The sequence below is a fragment of the Channa argus genome, chromosome 3 (assembly GCF_033026475.1).
Source record: "Channa argus isolate prfri chromosome 3, Channa argus male v1.0, whole genome shotgun sequence".
NCBI classification, from domain to species: domain Eukaryota; kingdom Metazoa; phylum Chordata; class Actinopteri; order Anabantiformes; family Channidae; genus Channa; species Channa argus.
Window position 1 is genome coordinate 3,973,227 of NC_090199.1, and position 13,924 is coordinate 3,987,150.

Consider the following 13,924-nt stretch of genomic DNA (forward strand, 5'->3'; position numbering starts at 1 on the left):
ATCATATGGACTGGTGCTGTAACTAACAAATCAGAGGCGTTACTAGTACCAGGCTATAAATGTACTCTGACAGTTATTTCCAGTTAATATATTTTAAGTAGTTCATGCATTGTCAGCGAAACAGAAATAATCATTTCTTCATTTTTACTTGGGGGATTTACAGGGCTCTGTTCGCTCATGCATATTAATGCATAGAGGAACAACACAGAGTTACGTTTAACAGCTTAGAATTTGGTTATTGCAATTGTTCCAACCACAGGACCAACACTCTAAAGACCACATCCTCCCTTTTTTGATGTAGAAAGGTTAAACTGACATTTTTACACGAGCAACGAGGAGCAGCTACGATGGAATCAGCAGCTGGATTTCTTTGTCTTCTCTCAGTGTCCGGTAATGTACATATTATATTTATATTGCAAAGTAGATAACACGCAGGATAGTGGCTTTTAGCATGATGTAATGTGTTGTCAACCTATCATCAGCAGATGTTCACTTCCCTTTTAAGTCTTTAGAAGAAGATCAGCAGAAAGCCGTGTTGAGCTCCGTGCCGGGTAAATTTTGCTGTGAAACCTTTAAGTCCATTATATTTCTAAAAGTTTGGATGAGAATCATTTAACAATAAGGTTAATAAGGTTAGGATCATTTTGAGAGCTCTGTAAACACTGTTCCATTCAATGGCTTTATGAACACTTCTGTACTGCTGAGAGATTGTACTTTGCTCTTTGATGCGAAGCACAGTGTGCACAGGTTGAGAGAGATGATAATAGATGAAGATAAAAGCAGAAAGTGTGATCTTTGTGTTAAACTGTCTTAAACTCTGTCATTCTGTTTTACACTGTGGAGATTTGAAGAACACTCAGTTCATGTTTTAAATAGGCTTAAAATTCATATGATAGTTTAATTGACACACTTAGTTTTCTCACATGCTGTATAAAAACTTTCTAAAAACAGCACGGCGCGTTTGCCAGAGCGTGACAATGCATACGTATGCAAGCATCAGTTTACAGACAAGATGAGGCTGTGGTTGGTGGATGTGTGCGGTTTAAAGAGGGACAAAGGCAAAGAATTAAGCCTGAACATTTAACAAAAGTGCTGCTAGTGATAAATAACAACCCAGTGAAGAAATGATCAGCTAAAACTGTCTCTCTAACATAGATGCTGCCATTTCAATCAAAATGTGGGGATATTATAACAATGACATGAGTTTGGTTTAGTTGCTTGTCTTGTACAAATGGGTGTGGAGTTGATATGTCACTGACCTGTGCCATTATAAACCATGCATGTTATCAGTGATAGAAGTGCTGTGCACATTGTGCATGGCAGCATATCTGACACACAGCTGCATCCCACCTGAAATATTATTTAGTGACTTACTTGGCTTTGCTGTTTATGAGCAGTGGCTCAAATTATTTAAGAGTGAGGAACCAGAGAGAGGCAGATGAGGAATTCTCCTTTGGCCTCTACTGCTGTAAATGATTATGTGACACTTTGCATCCTGCAGCGGTTCATGTGCAGCTCACAGGTAAACTGAGTGTCCCAGTTAATAACGTACTTTCATCAAACACCTCAGTAGATGCTTTTGAAATGGACACTTACCGGATCAGTTAACTGTTGTGGTTAAAGCAGGACTCCTGCTTTATGTTGGGTTGGTTTTTCCTGCGCAACATAAACATCCATTCTGGATGGAATGGAGGAAATTCTGGACCTTTTTAAGGGTTTTTCAAGTACCAACAGTGATTATCAACCTTTTAAGAAGTCTGTATTAGTGGCCATTATTCTCTACAGAATACTTCTCTTGCTCTTCAGATACAGTATCATAGTTTGTGCCCTAGTTTTAGTTTTTGGCATTTCTCCATTGTTTCCGTTCACACCCTGCAACAGCTTGGACACAGAAGTGAAAGTTAAATTTACCACACCTCTTCTAATGTTGAGTCTTTTCAGTCACATGAAACATCTTAAAGTTCACCAATTGACATTCGCTGCACCCTGTGTGTTGCTTCAGTGCATTTGGAGTTCAGCCGTCTTATGTGAACATCTTGATCTGTGGGTTTGCAAAGTGCAGATGCATGAACATAATTAGAACACATGACAAAGTTAATTTGTTTTGTGATATATTATACAGAATTTTCATTACATATAAAATTAAATATTTAAAATTGTATTTATTTTAATTTGGATTGTGGCTGATGGTTAATTAAAAAATCTGTATGTTAAAATATTAAATTATTTCCTTAAATAAATCAAAAATGAATTTCTACAGAAATTAGAAACTTCACTGTGGACTTTTTCCTCCCAGATAACACACTTCTGACATTGTATCTTGTTCAGGATTGGGCTGATTCTACAAATACATCAGTTGTAGCCCATTTCCTGAAGATGTCTGTGTGTGGTGGCCTGACTCCAGCTTCACTCCACTCCTGTCAAGCTCTTCAATGTACTTCAGTTGGCTTTGCTTAGCAGTCTCAAGGCTGCAGTCATCCCTGTTTCTTGTGCAACCTTTCCCAGCACACCTGCCTCTTCTAGTCAACTTTCCATGATCATGCTTCATCACAGCACTTTACTAACTGCCTGGCCTTTTAGCAATAACCTCATGTGGATTAGGCTCCTTATGGAAGATGTTGATGATCTTCTTTTGGACAAAGTGTGTTTCTAATATTTACTGGATTTTTGTTGTTGTTATTGTTTTCCGTGAGCTGTAAGTTATAATAATAATTACATTCTAGAACCATTACATGCTAGATAAATCACTTAACACGTAATGGCTTTTAACAACATTCTAGTTTTTGGAAATTTTCCTGCAGTCTTTGCACCTTTGAGCACCTGCAACAAATGAATTATGTTTCTCGTTGTCTAATCATGATTTCTGCTGTGCTGTGTTACAGTGGTATGGGGTCAAAATGACTGGGGAGTAACGTGTACTCCTACTTATATCTGTGCCTTAGAAGGATCCACAGTGGAAATACACTGCACCTACACATACCCATCCAGAATACCTGGATATTATGATGCATTTGAAAAAACCTATTGGTTTGCAAACCCAAGTGGTTTGGATCTGACACAAGACTCACAATATTCAGGTCGTGTACATTATTACTGCCACAAGAACAACTGTACTCTGAGAATCACTGACCTGAGAACAAGTGACTCGACTGTGTACAAGTTCAGGTTCATTAAAAACCAACAAGGTTACACTGGCTTACCTGGGGTCACTTTGTCTGTTACAGGTAAAACCTTAATTCATATCTTTTTTCCAAATGTTCAACGACTAGAAAAGAAATGTACATTTTGTGTCTGTTGAGAGTTTTGTCTAAAATAAAAATTCTGTTCCTTCTTTAAAATTCCAGATCTACAGGTGGACAATTATGGCAGTACAGAGCTATGGTGCAAAAGCAAATGTTCCCCACCTAATTATGGATCCTATGTCTGGTACAAAAATGGACAGGAAATTCTTGAACAAACATCAGCTTTTTACTCACCCAGCGATTATACTACAGCTAGCTATTCCTGTGCCTTCAGAGGACATGAGGATTTCCCCTCCCGTTCAAAATGTGAGTTTACTTTAATCTTCTAACTGCACACAGTATTGAATTTTGCAAATATACTGTACCATGGTTTCATGTGTCTTTTATATCACCTATCCTATCAACAGAAATACAGCTGTAAAATTGTAGCTTTAATAGCCACAATAAAAAAGATATATTTCTTTCAGGTTATGCTGGTCATACCTGCCATGAAGTGATTTACAGTAAAAGAAACATCTGTGCCCTGAAAGGCTCATCAGTGGAAATTTCTTGTACTTACAGTTTTTATTATCCTGAATCTAAATTCTGGTTCAGTCCTGAACGTAGTCGTCAGTGGCAGAATCCCTCACAGCCTGAGGATCTTAGGAAAGACTCCCAGTATTCAGGCCGTGTTAAGTTCATTTACCCAAAGTCAAAACACTCCACTCTGAGAATCACTGACCTGAGAGAGACCGATTCAGCCCATTATCACTTCAAATTCATAACATATAGATTTGAATGGGGAAGTTCTTTATCTGGGACCACGCTGACTGTCACAGGTAATGATTAAAGTAAATCACTGTAAATACACAGACATGGTGCATTTCAAATGTAAGTGGTAACATTGTTGCTGATTTGATTTTATTGTTATTATTATTTATTTCATTGTTTACTAGCTCTGCGTGTGCATGTGACCAGAGTGAGTGTTGGCTATTATTCAACTAATGCTGTGCTAAGGTGTCACAGCAGCTGCAGTCCAGCTGCTCAAGTTTCCTACGTCTGGTTCAGGAATGGACAGAAAATCCCGCAGGAGGTTACATCTTCATATAAAGACAGTTTTTACTATCAAGACAGAATCTCCTGTGCTGTAAAGGGATTTGAGCAACACAAAGCTCCAGCAGTATGTGAGTTTATTCCACTGTCAGGAAAACAAAAGACACTTACACTGACATTACAATTTCAGACAAAACCATACTGGAGTTTTAAAATCTTCCTATCCTAAGCTTCTAGCCTTGCTACCTTTCCACCTGGTCTCCTGGATCTCTGCATCATGTCAACCAACTCTCTAACCTTCCCGGTCATAGTCCTAATATTCAAAGTCCCTACTGTCAGTCTTACATTCTTGGCTTTCCTCTTCTCTCTCTGCCTATGAACTTGCATTTCTCCTTTTCTTCTTTGACCAACAGTAGCCCAATTTCCACCGGTACCCTGTAGGTCAACAGTGGCGGTCGTGGTTAACCCAGGCCCCGACCGATCTTGAATAGAACTATGGATTTGCTGTGGAAGTCATGATTGGCATGTTTAATTTGGCACGTGTTTTACGTGTTGCCCATCCTGACACAACCCTCTGGATTTATCCAGACTTGGGACTGGCACAATAAGACACTGGCTTGTGCCCCCTTGTGGTTGCATTACATGCTGTTAACAGAATAAATTGGTATCTCATAATAACAAGAAACTGTAGGGCAGAATGTGTTTTGGAAAAACATAAAAGCTTTTCTCATAAGGAAAGTTTTTCCTTATGGGAAAAGGTGTTATTATAAGATAGTGAGCACATTTTTTTTCTCATGGTGGCACAACATTCTTCCATGTGAAAGAACTACAGCTGTCCTGAGAAGACTTCAGATATGAGATTCAGCAAATGAAATACCAGTGATTGTCAAGAAAGTGGAAAACAATTTTGTTTAAAATAGTGAGTCATCGATGGTAACATACTAATCTTTACAAAAGCATACAGTAATACATGTTCATATCTCCTCCAGATGCTCCAAAGCTTCCCTCTGTGTCAGTGAGTCCCTCTGCTGAGATAGTGGAGGGTAGTTCAGTGACTCTGACCTGTAGCAGTGATGCTAACCCAGCAGCTAATTATACCTGGTACAAGGAGAATGGAAATTTAAATGTTCAACATCTCAACAACAAACCACAACTTGTCTTCAGCTCCATCCAGTCCTCTGACTCTGGACAATATTACTGTGAAGCTGAGAGCGAGCTGGGGGAAAGAAGATCTCAATCCTTTTCTATTAATGTAAAATGTAAGTTAAACAACTGAAAAACACCACATCTATTAAATCAGTTGTTTTCCTTTATTAGGACTAGTTTTTGTTCATCCCTTCTGTTATCTTCTACTCGGCTTTGCAAATTGTGCTGATTAGATCAGTAGTTTTTTAGAAGGGCAAACACATTCAAATGGCTATCCATTTGGTAGAACACCTTTAAAATAAAAAATACTACAAAACAGAGTTATTTATACTAGTTAGTAATAGTTAAATTAATATTTATACAAAAAGTGATACTGTTGTAATACCCTTAAGAATAATCTCTGGTAAAAAATTTCTTCCAGATGCTCCAAAGACAACCTTAATTTCAATGAGTTCTCCTGCTAAAATCATGGAGGGTAGTTCAGTGACTCTAAGCTGTAGCAGCGATGCTAACCCACCAGCTAAATATGTCTGGCACAAGAGAAACCAAGAGGTGCATCGTGGACCAGAAGGCATTTATCATCTCAGATCCATCAGCTCAGAGGACAGAGCGATGTACAACTGCACGTCTGTGAATCAGTTTGGACAGAACTCTACATCTGTATTCATAGATGTCCAATGTGAGTACAATAACATCAATAGATGTGTGAGGACATCAATACATTTTGAATTAAACTGATTTGTATGACTGATCAGCTTAGCTTTGCATGAACAATATCACATTGTAAGAAAGCTTCATAGTCTCATTGCATCGACAGCGAGCAATTCAATTTTCAAGTTTTTTTTATTTGTTCTTTGCACAAATACATCTGAGCAAAGGGACATGTCCAAAATAAATGCAGATTCATTGTCACCACACTTTTCCCTGTGGCATTAGGCACTCTGTACAATTCCTTTTGTCAAGAAGTCTTTTTCTAAGCAAACACTGATGTACTATTTGCCAGACAAGATCCTTATAAGCGTTTGTCAGAATTTTACTCTTTACACTGATCCATGCTACTTTACATTGTTCCTCTGTCAGTTTGCCCACAGGTATAATTATTGGAAAGGGGGCTAATTCCTTATCAATTGCTGTCCTTGTTACTTTATTAACTGCAATTTTTGTCAGGCCCAATTTAAAAACATTTTCTAATGTATCATAAATTCTAGGGTGAGAGTCAGAAAAGTGTTTCTTCTTTGGATTCATTGTTCCCATGCTCTTTACACCTTTTGGCCAATCCAGAAGAAGCCAAAGTGTCCCCACATAACATCTTTTTTATTACTCAGACAAACTTTAAGAATTGGTGTTATAAACATTGCTTTCATTTTACTTTCAATTTCTGGTTCTGCTTTTACACCCATTTACACAGCTCTGTACATTCTTTTCAATATATGATGCTGTCCATCTCCAAATGAATCGGAAAATAAGTTTCCGAAGAGACACAGTAGTTTGATGAGGGGTTGGGAAGGTAGTTGCCAGCTATGTCAATGTTTTCAATGCTTCTGCTTTCATCACTAAAATCTTTCCTGTAAATGATAAGTCTCTATCTTTCCATTGTAGTAATTTTCCTTTCACTTTGGGGAGTTTTACTTCCCGGTTGTTGTGTACCTTAATTTTACCTATCTGTACTCCCAGAACCGTGTTTTTTTTTCTTTCCTGCATTCCCCATGACTCTATTGTCTCTCTCTATCTCTTCACTCTTATCTTTATTGATTTTTGTAGCTGAGGCAACAGTGAATTTTTCACACTCTCCCAAAACTTCTCCTATAGATTTATTATCTGTCAGCAAAAGAGTCAGGTCATCGATATAAAGTGTTATCTTTGCTTCTTTCTAATTACTGCCTGGGACAGGTAATCCTGTAATATTATTATTTACTCCTATAAAGCATGCTAGGGTTTCCAATGCTAGTATAAAAAGGATCAGTGAGAGGGGACAACCTTGACGATCTCCTGATTTTATGCTAAAACAATGTGTAGATCTTCTATTTACCATCACCATACTATTGCAACCAGTGTATAGAAGATCCACCCTTTTCTGGAAAATTTTGCCAAAACCTAGATGGAATAGTATAATATTTAAGATATAGATGACTCATGCTGTCAAAAGCTTTCTCCAGATCTAGCCCCATAATACTAAGTGGGATGCTTCGCTCCTGACAACAAAGTAGTGAGTCTCAGACCAGAGCAAGCCTATCAGTAATTTGCCTTCCTGGGACTCCGCAGGTTTCGTTAACCCCAACCAATCTGTGTACTATAGATACATACTAAAATACAGGGCCTTAGACAGTATTTTGACATCTACTCCTAGCAAGGATATAGGTCAGATATACCAGAGACAAAATCGTTTTTTTGTTTAATAGTCACAAACAAGCTATTACACAAACACTATTACATTTTCTAAAGTTATTTTTGTGCCGTAATTTTGCAACGTCACCAATACAAACGGTTCTGCTAAATGTTGCTGCCAGTATTTCTTAGCCAAAACTATGTGTTGCCCTGGGACACCCTGTATAGAGTAAATTGTTAAACTTTAATAGAATTTAAATATGAAAATGGGAATACTGATAATAGTAAAAACCTTATGCTACAGAGGTTTTACATATTTTTAGCTTATGTTCCAAAGGAAAAGTTTACCATTTTAGGAAATTGTTTATACAGACAGACAACAATTTTCCCATTAACTTATCTTGCAAAAATAGTATATTTTTTTAAATCTCATTTATTATTTTTATTTAATTTATGTTTACTCCTCTAGCTGGGTTTTTTTCTTACTTATTGATCAATAGTTTGTCCTTGTACTTGTTTATTGTCTTGGTTTGGTGGAAGGTTTTCCTTCCTTTTCTACTTTTTACATGGAATTTCCCTATGGGATCAATAAAGTTTTTTGAATCGGGAATCTGTAAACACGAATAGAGGCTGAGTAGAAGTAGGAAGAAACACATCATTAGTCTCATCATTAATCCATATGAGGTCTTAATCGTCATTCAGACAAATCAGCTATAGTGAGAAAGGCTGCCATAATGTCCCAGAAAAGAAATACACATCATATTAAATAATTTGCTTTATTAAGGTGATTTATTTCTGCAAAGGTCCAATCTGTGTGACAATGACTGGCTGTCCAATGTCATATCCTATAAGGTTCCATGCATATAATTTCAATATTCCAAATACTTTGAGACCATGAGAATGTATTTAAGTAGAAATGGTATAAGCATCTGACATAATGGAAAATGTTGTGATTCGCTAGAGAAATAAGCCTTAGATTTCAGTTACCTTGCTTAGTGTTTGCTATAATCTGTGAGCTACATCTTTGTAAAGGCAACAATAGCCTTTTTAACAAAGCATGATTTCTACATTAGGTGGGTAACAAAGCAACTACATGGAAATGTGACAAAATTATGTCCCTACTATTAGCTTGTTATGATCTATGCTTAAAAACAAACTTATGAACAAATGGTTGTAAGTTGTCTCTTTTGTCCACTAGATGCTCCACAGCTTCCCTCTGTGTCAGTGAGTCCCTCTGCTGAGATAGTGGAGGGTAGTTCAGTGACTCTGACCTGTAGCAGTGATGCTAACCCAGCAGCTAAATACACCTGGTATAAGGAGAACCAAACGCTGTATGAAGGACAACAGGGCTTTTATAAATTCACCTCTATCAGCCCAGAAGACAGTGGGAAGTACTATTGCCGTTCTGAGAATCAGTATGGAAAGAGCAGCTTGTCACCTGTAAATCTTGATGTCCACTGTAAGTACAGAAGAGCAGCAGGGACCTTTGTCATGCTATTTTCTGACATATGAAGAGTGCGTTTAAATGTGTGAACTAAAAATATAATGTTCTGAAGTACCTATATAAAAATATTTCTATTCTCAAGTATAATATCCATACCATACTCATGCTGTTTGTATGTTAAGTTTTGATCATTGCAATAATTCCTTCTAAAGCCTTGCAAAATCTGTGCCATCACATGGTATGTTAGTTTTGGGAATATTGTTATAAAATTCTAAGTTAAATTAGTGGGAACTATTTAAAAACAAAACAACAATGTTGTCCTTCCTGATTACTTTATTGTTTATTGTATAGTATACATACTGCTTTTTTTGCTACGTACTATGGAAGATGCAGGTAACTGCACATTCTCTCCACTACTACTTTATTTTGGAGTGGGTCATTAGAATAACTGTTTAATTTCTATGCATGATCTCCCCCAGATCCTCCAAAGCTTCCCTCTGTGTCAGTGAGTCCCTCTGCTGAGATAGTGGAGGGTAGTTCAGTGACTCTGACCTGTAGCAGTGATGCCAACCCAGCAGCTAAATATACCTGGTACAAGGAGAATGAAGACTCACCAAAAACTTCAGGACAGATCTTCCCCATCAATGACTTCAGACCTGAACACAGTGGGAATTATTACTGTGAAGCCCAGAACACAATAGGACGTCAGAACTCCACCTTACATTTAAGTGTTGCATCAGGTAGCTGTATAGCTGAGAGTCTAATTGGTAACCAATTTACTTTAAGCATAGATGTGCATATGTTATTCAGTTAATACAAAACAATGATTTTTTTGTTCACATCATAGGGTTTACCAGCTGTCCTTTATCAAAATCCCATGACACTCTGACTCAGGGTCATTGTTGCTGCACAGTAAAATGTTTATAATTTTTTTATATACTGATATTTAACCATTTAAATGTTTCACACTCCAAAGTCACAAAATGGTAGCAAACAGAAAGATGGTGTGCAAGAATCAGACGGGCCATCCTGAGATTATCAAGTCGAGTTGTGATTTGATTCACTGTTTCACCTGATATTTGGTGTTAATTCCCCTTTGGAAACTGAATCAAAGCTGTGGCTGTCTGCAGCAGCCTGACAAAAGATCTGTGTAATGGCCAGCACAGACAAACAGCATTCATAGTTCATCCATAGAGAAGTGTCACTCTTGCCACTTTTAAGGCTTTTTTTCCAGCTTTCACAGAGTGATGGGTAATGGCAACATGAGTCCAGGTTTGGCTTTCCTGTTGATTGTAGGGCTCCCAACCATTTTCCACCCATATGCAAATAAGGCAAGATCAGCAGTTCTTCACCTCTGACGTTTACCATTAAAAACAAAATTCTCTGGTCTGATGAAACAAAGATTAAACTCTCTGGCCTGGATGCCAAGTGTCATGTCTGGAGAAAACCAGGCACCGCTCACCACCTGGCCAATACCATCCCTTCAGTAAAGCCTGGTGGTGGCACCATTGTTCTGTGAGGATGTTTTTCAGCGACAGTAACTTGGAGACTGTCACACTTACTAATGTTTCTTTAATTTTGGTAGGAGCCAAAGGAGGAGAGACGGCAAGGAAAGGTTTTAAAGTAAATGAAGGTTTATTTAAAGAAAGGAAGCAAACAGAAATTCACTTCATGAGGAGGGCGGGAAAAGCACACATAGTAACAAATAAGTAAAGTAAAACAGAACATCAACTTAAACACTCTGGAGGGAAATGATAAGCTAAATAACAGTGCAGGGAAACACGGGAACTAACTCAGAGACTAAGGGGAGGCAGACACAAACTAACTGAACATTAAGCACAGGAAACAAAGACAAAACCTAAACACTAAAATATACGACAAAGCAAACCTCAGACCAAACGTTAGAGGGAGAGTACAAACACGAAGCTCAGGTAGGGGATGGAAGGGTGAAGCACAACAAGCAAAGAAAATCCACAGGTAAGTTGACAGGGGAGGTAGGAGAGTCAATCTGGCCACAAGTGGCGGGGAAAGCTGGGTATAAATACAAGGGGGCACAGGTGAAAGCAATCAGGGTTAATAGGAAACAAGAAGCTAAAGAAACTAACTGGGAAGTGTTGCTGAGGGTTTAACAAAATAAAAGCCTGGAGCAGGAAGTAGAATAAAAAAAAAACTAGAGTCCAAAAACGGGGAGTGTGACAGAGACTCGTCAGGATCAAGGGAAAGATGAATGCAGTTTATCCTAATATATAATAAATCATAACTCTGCTTAGGAATGCAACAAAAATGACTAGGAATTAATGAATACAATAGAAAGGCAGTCATTTCTTTATGTAGTTTACAGTATCTAGATTATAATCTAGATTATCTAGATTATCTAGATACAAAATCAAGTATGTTACACCAGATAATTATCATTATTTTCCCAGGTTCAATGAAGTCAGCAGCTGCTGGATGCATCACTGTTGTTATTCTGGTTCTCATTTTCCTCCTCGCCTTCCTGTGGATTAGGTGAGCTGTTCACTTCTACTGTTACACCCTTTAATCACTTGATGAATAATTTATTTTGATCTATGTATTTATTCTCCTCTCCCAGAAAAAGGAAGTTCTTCAAAAACCCACTTAGAGAAAACCCACCTGGAGAGAGACCAGGCAAAACTGAACAGGTAAGAAAGAATTCAGCTATTAGTTTGCTCATTCTCGTGTGCTAATGAATTTGAATACCCCTCATCATTTTCAAATGTGTCCTACAGAACTTTACCAACTGTAACCTCTGTCCTAAATCCCTGAAATCACAGAAGGAAATAATCCCCTCCTCCTAATTTCAATATATCAAAAATGGACAACTATCATTTCCAAGTGATAAACTTCTATCCCAATATCCGTATCATTAACTTGTTTACACCACTCAAGTCATTTCGTGTGAATTAGGTGTTGAGACAGATGTTGAGACACTGTTTTCACTAATAATGAGAGATATGTGCTGTTTATCTCTCTCGAGCTACACACATTTATATTAGGGCTTTTTAAACCCTGTAAATGTTGGGAGGCTGAACTCAGCAGGGTTGGTGGTTTGAGCCCAGCCCCTGACCACATGTCAGAGTACTCCTGGATACAGTGATTCCAGTTGTCAGACCAGCATTTTGCATAGTAGCTCACTGTCACCCCTTTGGGAAGGTGAGACTGAATGGTGGAATGAGAGGGAAGTTAAAGTGTGTTGGTTAAATTCATTAAGTGCATTTACCATTAGGCACCTTTGAACTTTATTGATAGCTACTGGTAAACAGCAGTAACCTCAAGCCTCTAGTTCCCTTTTTGGTTTTAAAAATGTCTCATTTCAAAAGAGAACATTGTGAAGTATTGGTTACATAACTGGAACAATAACCCCAATAAACCATTCAAATGTTTTACAATGTGGTCATTTTGTGTTACAGGGAAATAAGAAACTTTCCTACAGCTTTCCTTTGATGGTATGGTATTAAATCTGTGCAATATTTACCCTTCAGCAAAATGTAGGTCCAGAATACGACACAGTGCACAGAGAACCAGCAGAGCAGCAGCAAGACCTTCTCTACACCAGTGTAATATTCTCTAAAATTCAGGAAGATCCTCTGTACTCAAACATCAGGACAGCGCAACTCAAAAGAGATGAAGAGGAAGATGTGGATTACACTGTGGTCAAGAGTTCTACCCCGAGGTGAATCCGCAAGAATCTTCTTTACACAAGTTTTTCAACCTGTTCATTAATTAGTATTTTGTGCCTTATTGTTATTTTATTGAAATTATTCTGTAAATAATTTGTTTTCCTTCACAGTCAAGGGTCCGAGGAGGATCCATCTGAATTGTACAGTACAGTCAACAAAAACCACAGGACATGACCTCAACACAAATCCCCATCAACCTTAGCCTCTACTATTGTCAACAAGTTACCATGTTCAGGCAGAGCTAAGGGCTGGTAAGCTGGAAACAAATCCATCCCAGTACAGTGGATTTAATATTGTACATCCAATACATCCATTTCCAGTCCATGTCAGGTACAATTCCCTACAGTGTAATGTATTTTATTTAATTGTTTTCTTGTCTCCTGTATTTTAATTTGACTTCTCTGTTTGCATGTGTAGAAATCTGTCTACACATTTTCTCGACTGTAAATTCTACTGTTGTATCATTACAAGGTAGTGAGTTTGGTTTAAAAGCCTTATTTCACAAAGTGTTAATGCTCTAGTGATATTTTGTTAAACTAACTATTTTGTCTAAACAACTTGATATTTTGATATTAAATAAAGATGCTGATTGAAAAATCCTTTAATTTGCTGGCTGAAGTGTCCGTGGTAATGTTAGAAACCTTTAGTACTACTATGGAGGAGTCATAGCTCCCCTCAAAGAGTTGGAAGTGGAAAATTAATGTGTGGGTCTCAGATTGATAAATTATCACCAGTTTAGTCTTTAGACTTTTCCCAGTCCTATTTTTTTTTCTCTCCATCTCTTACTCTCTCTCTCCTACCTGCCTATAGCACCCAGGTGTTTTCATTGACACGCCCCCACACTCCCTCTCTATGGTTTCTGTCCATAGTTCACCTGAAATAACTTTGGATTCTCTGTTTAATCCCCTTTTTCTCTGCACTTCCTGCCAGTATCTCAACCTCTTCCGAGGCTGTTTGCAGCAGCAATATGTCAAAATAAATTAATTTCCTTTGTTTTAATAATTAAAAGTTAGAGAAACTCTGAATTAAAACTC

General features: G+C 37.8%; 1 protein-coding gene across 2 annotated transcripts; it reads left to right on the forward strand.

Annotated features, from left to right (window-relative positions):
* Window positions 1-227: 227 nt before the first annotated feature.
* LOC137124643 (B-cell receptor CD22-like) lies at window positions 228-13,495 on the forward strand. Of its 2 annotated transcripts, XM_067499753.1 has the most exons (13): window positions 228-390; window positions 2,883-3,224; window positions 3,345-3,548; window positions 3,710-4,060; window positions 4,178-4,405; window positions 5,264-5,533; window positions 5,842-6,099; window positions 8,944-9,204; window positions 9,669-9,929; window positions 11,616-11,697; window positions 11,783-11,852; window positions 12,693-12,883; window positions 13,001-13,495. In XM_067499753.1, the coding sequence occupies exons 1-13, from the start codon at window positions 348-350 to the stop codon at window positions 13,062-13,064; spliced, it is 2,625 nt and encodes an 874-aa protein (XP_067355854.1). In that variant the 5' UTR covers window positions 228-347; the 3' UTR covers window positions 13,065-13,495. The 2 variants fall into 2 exon arrangements, with proteins under 2 accessions (XP_067355854.1, XP_067355855.1); XM_067499754.1 differs by lacking the exon at window positions 2,883-3,224 and having other exon boundaries at window positions 229-390.
* Window positions 13,496-13,924: the final 429 nt, after the last annotated feature.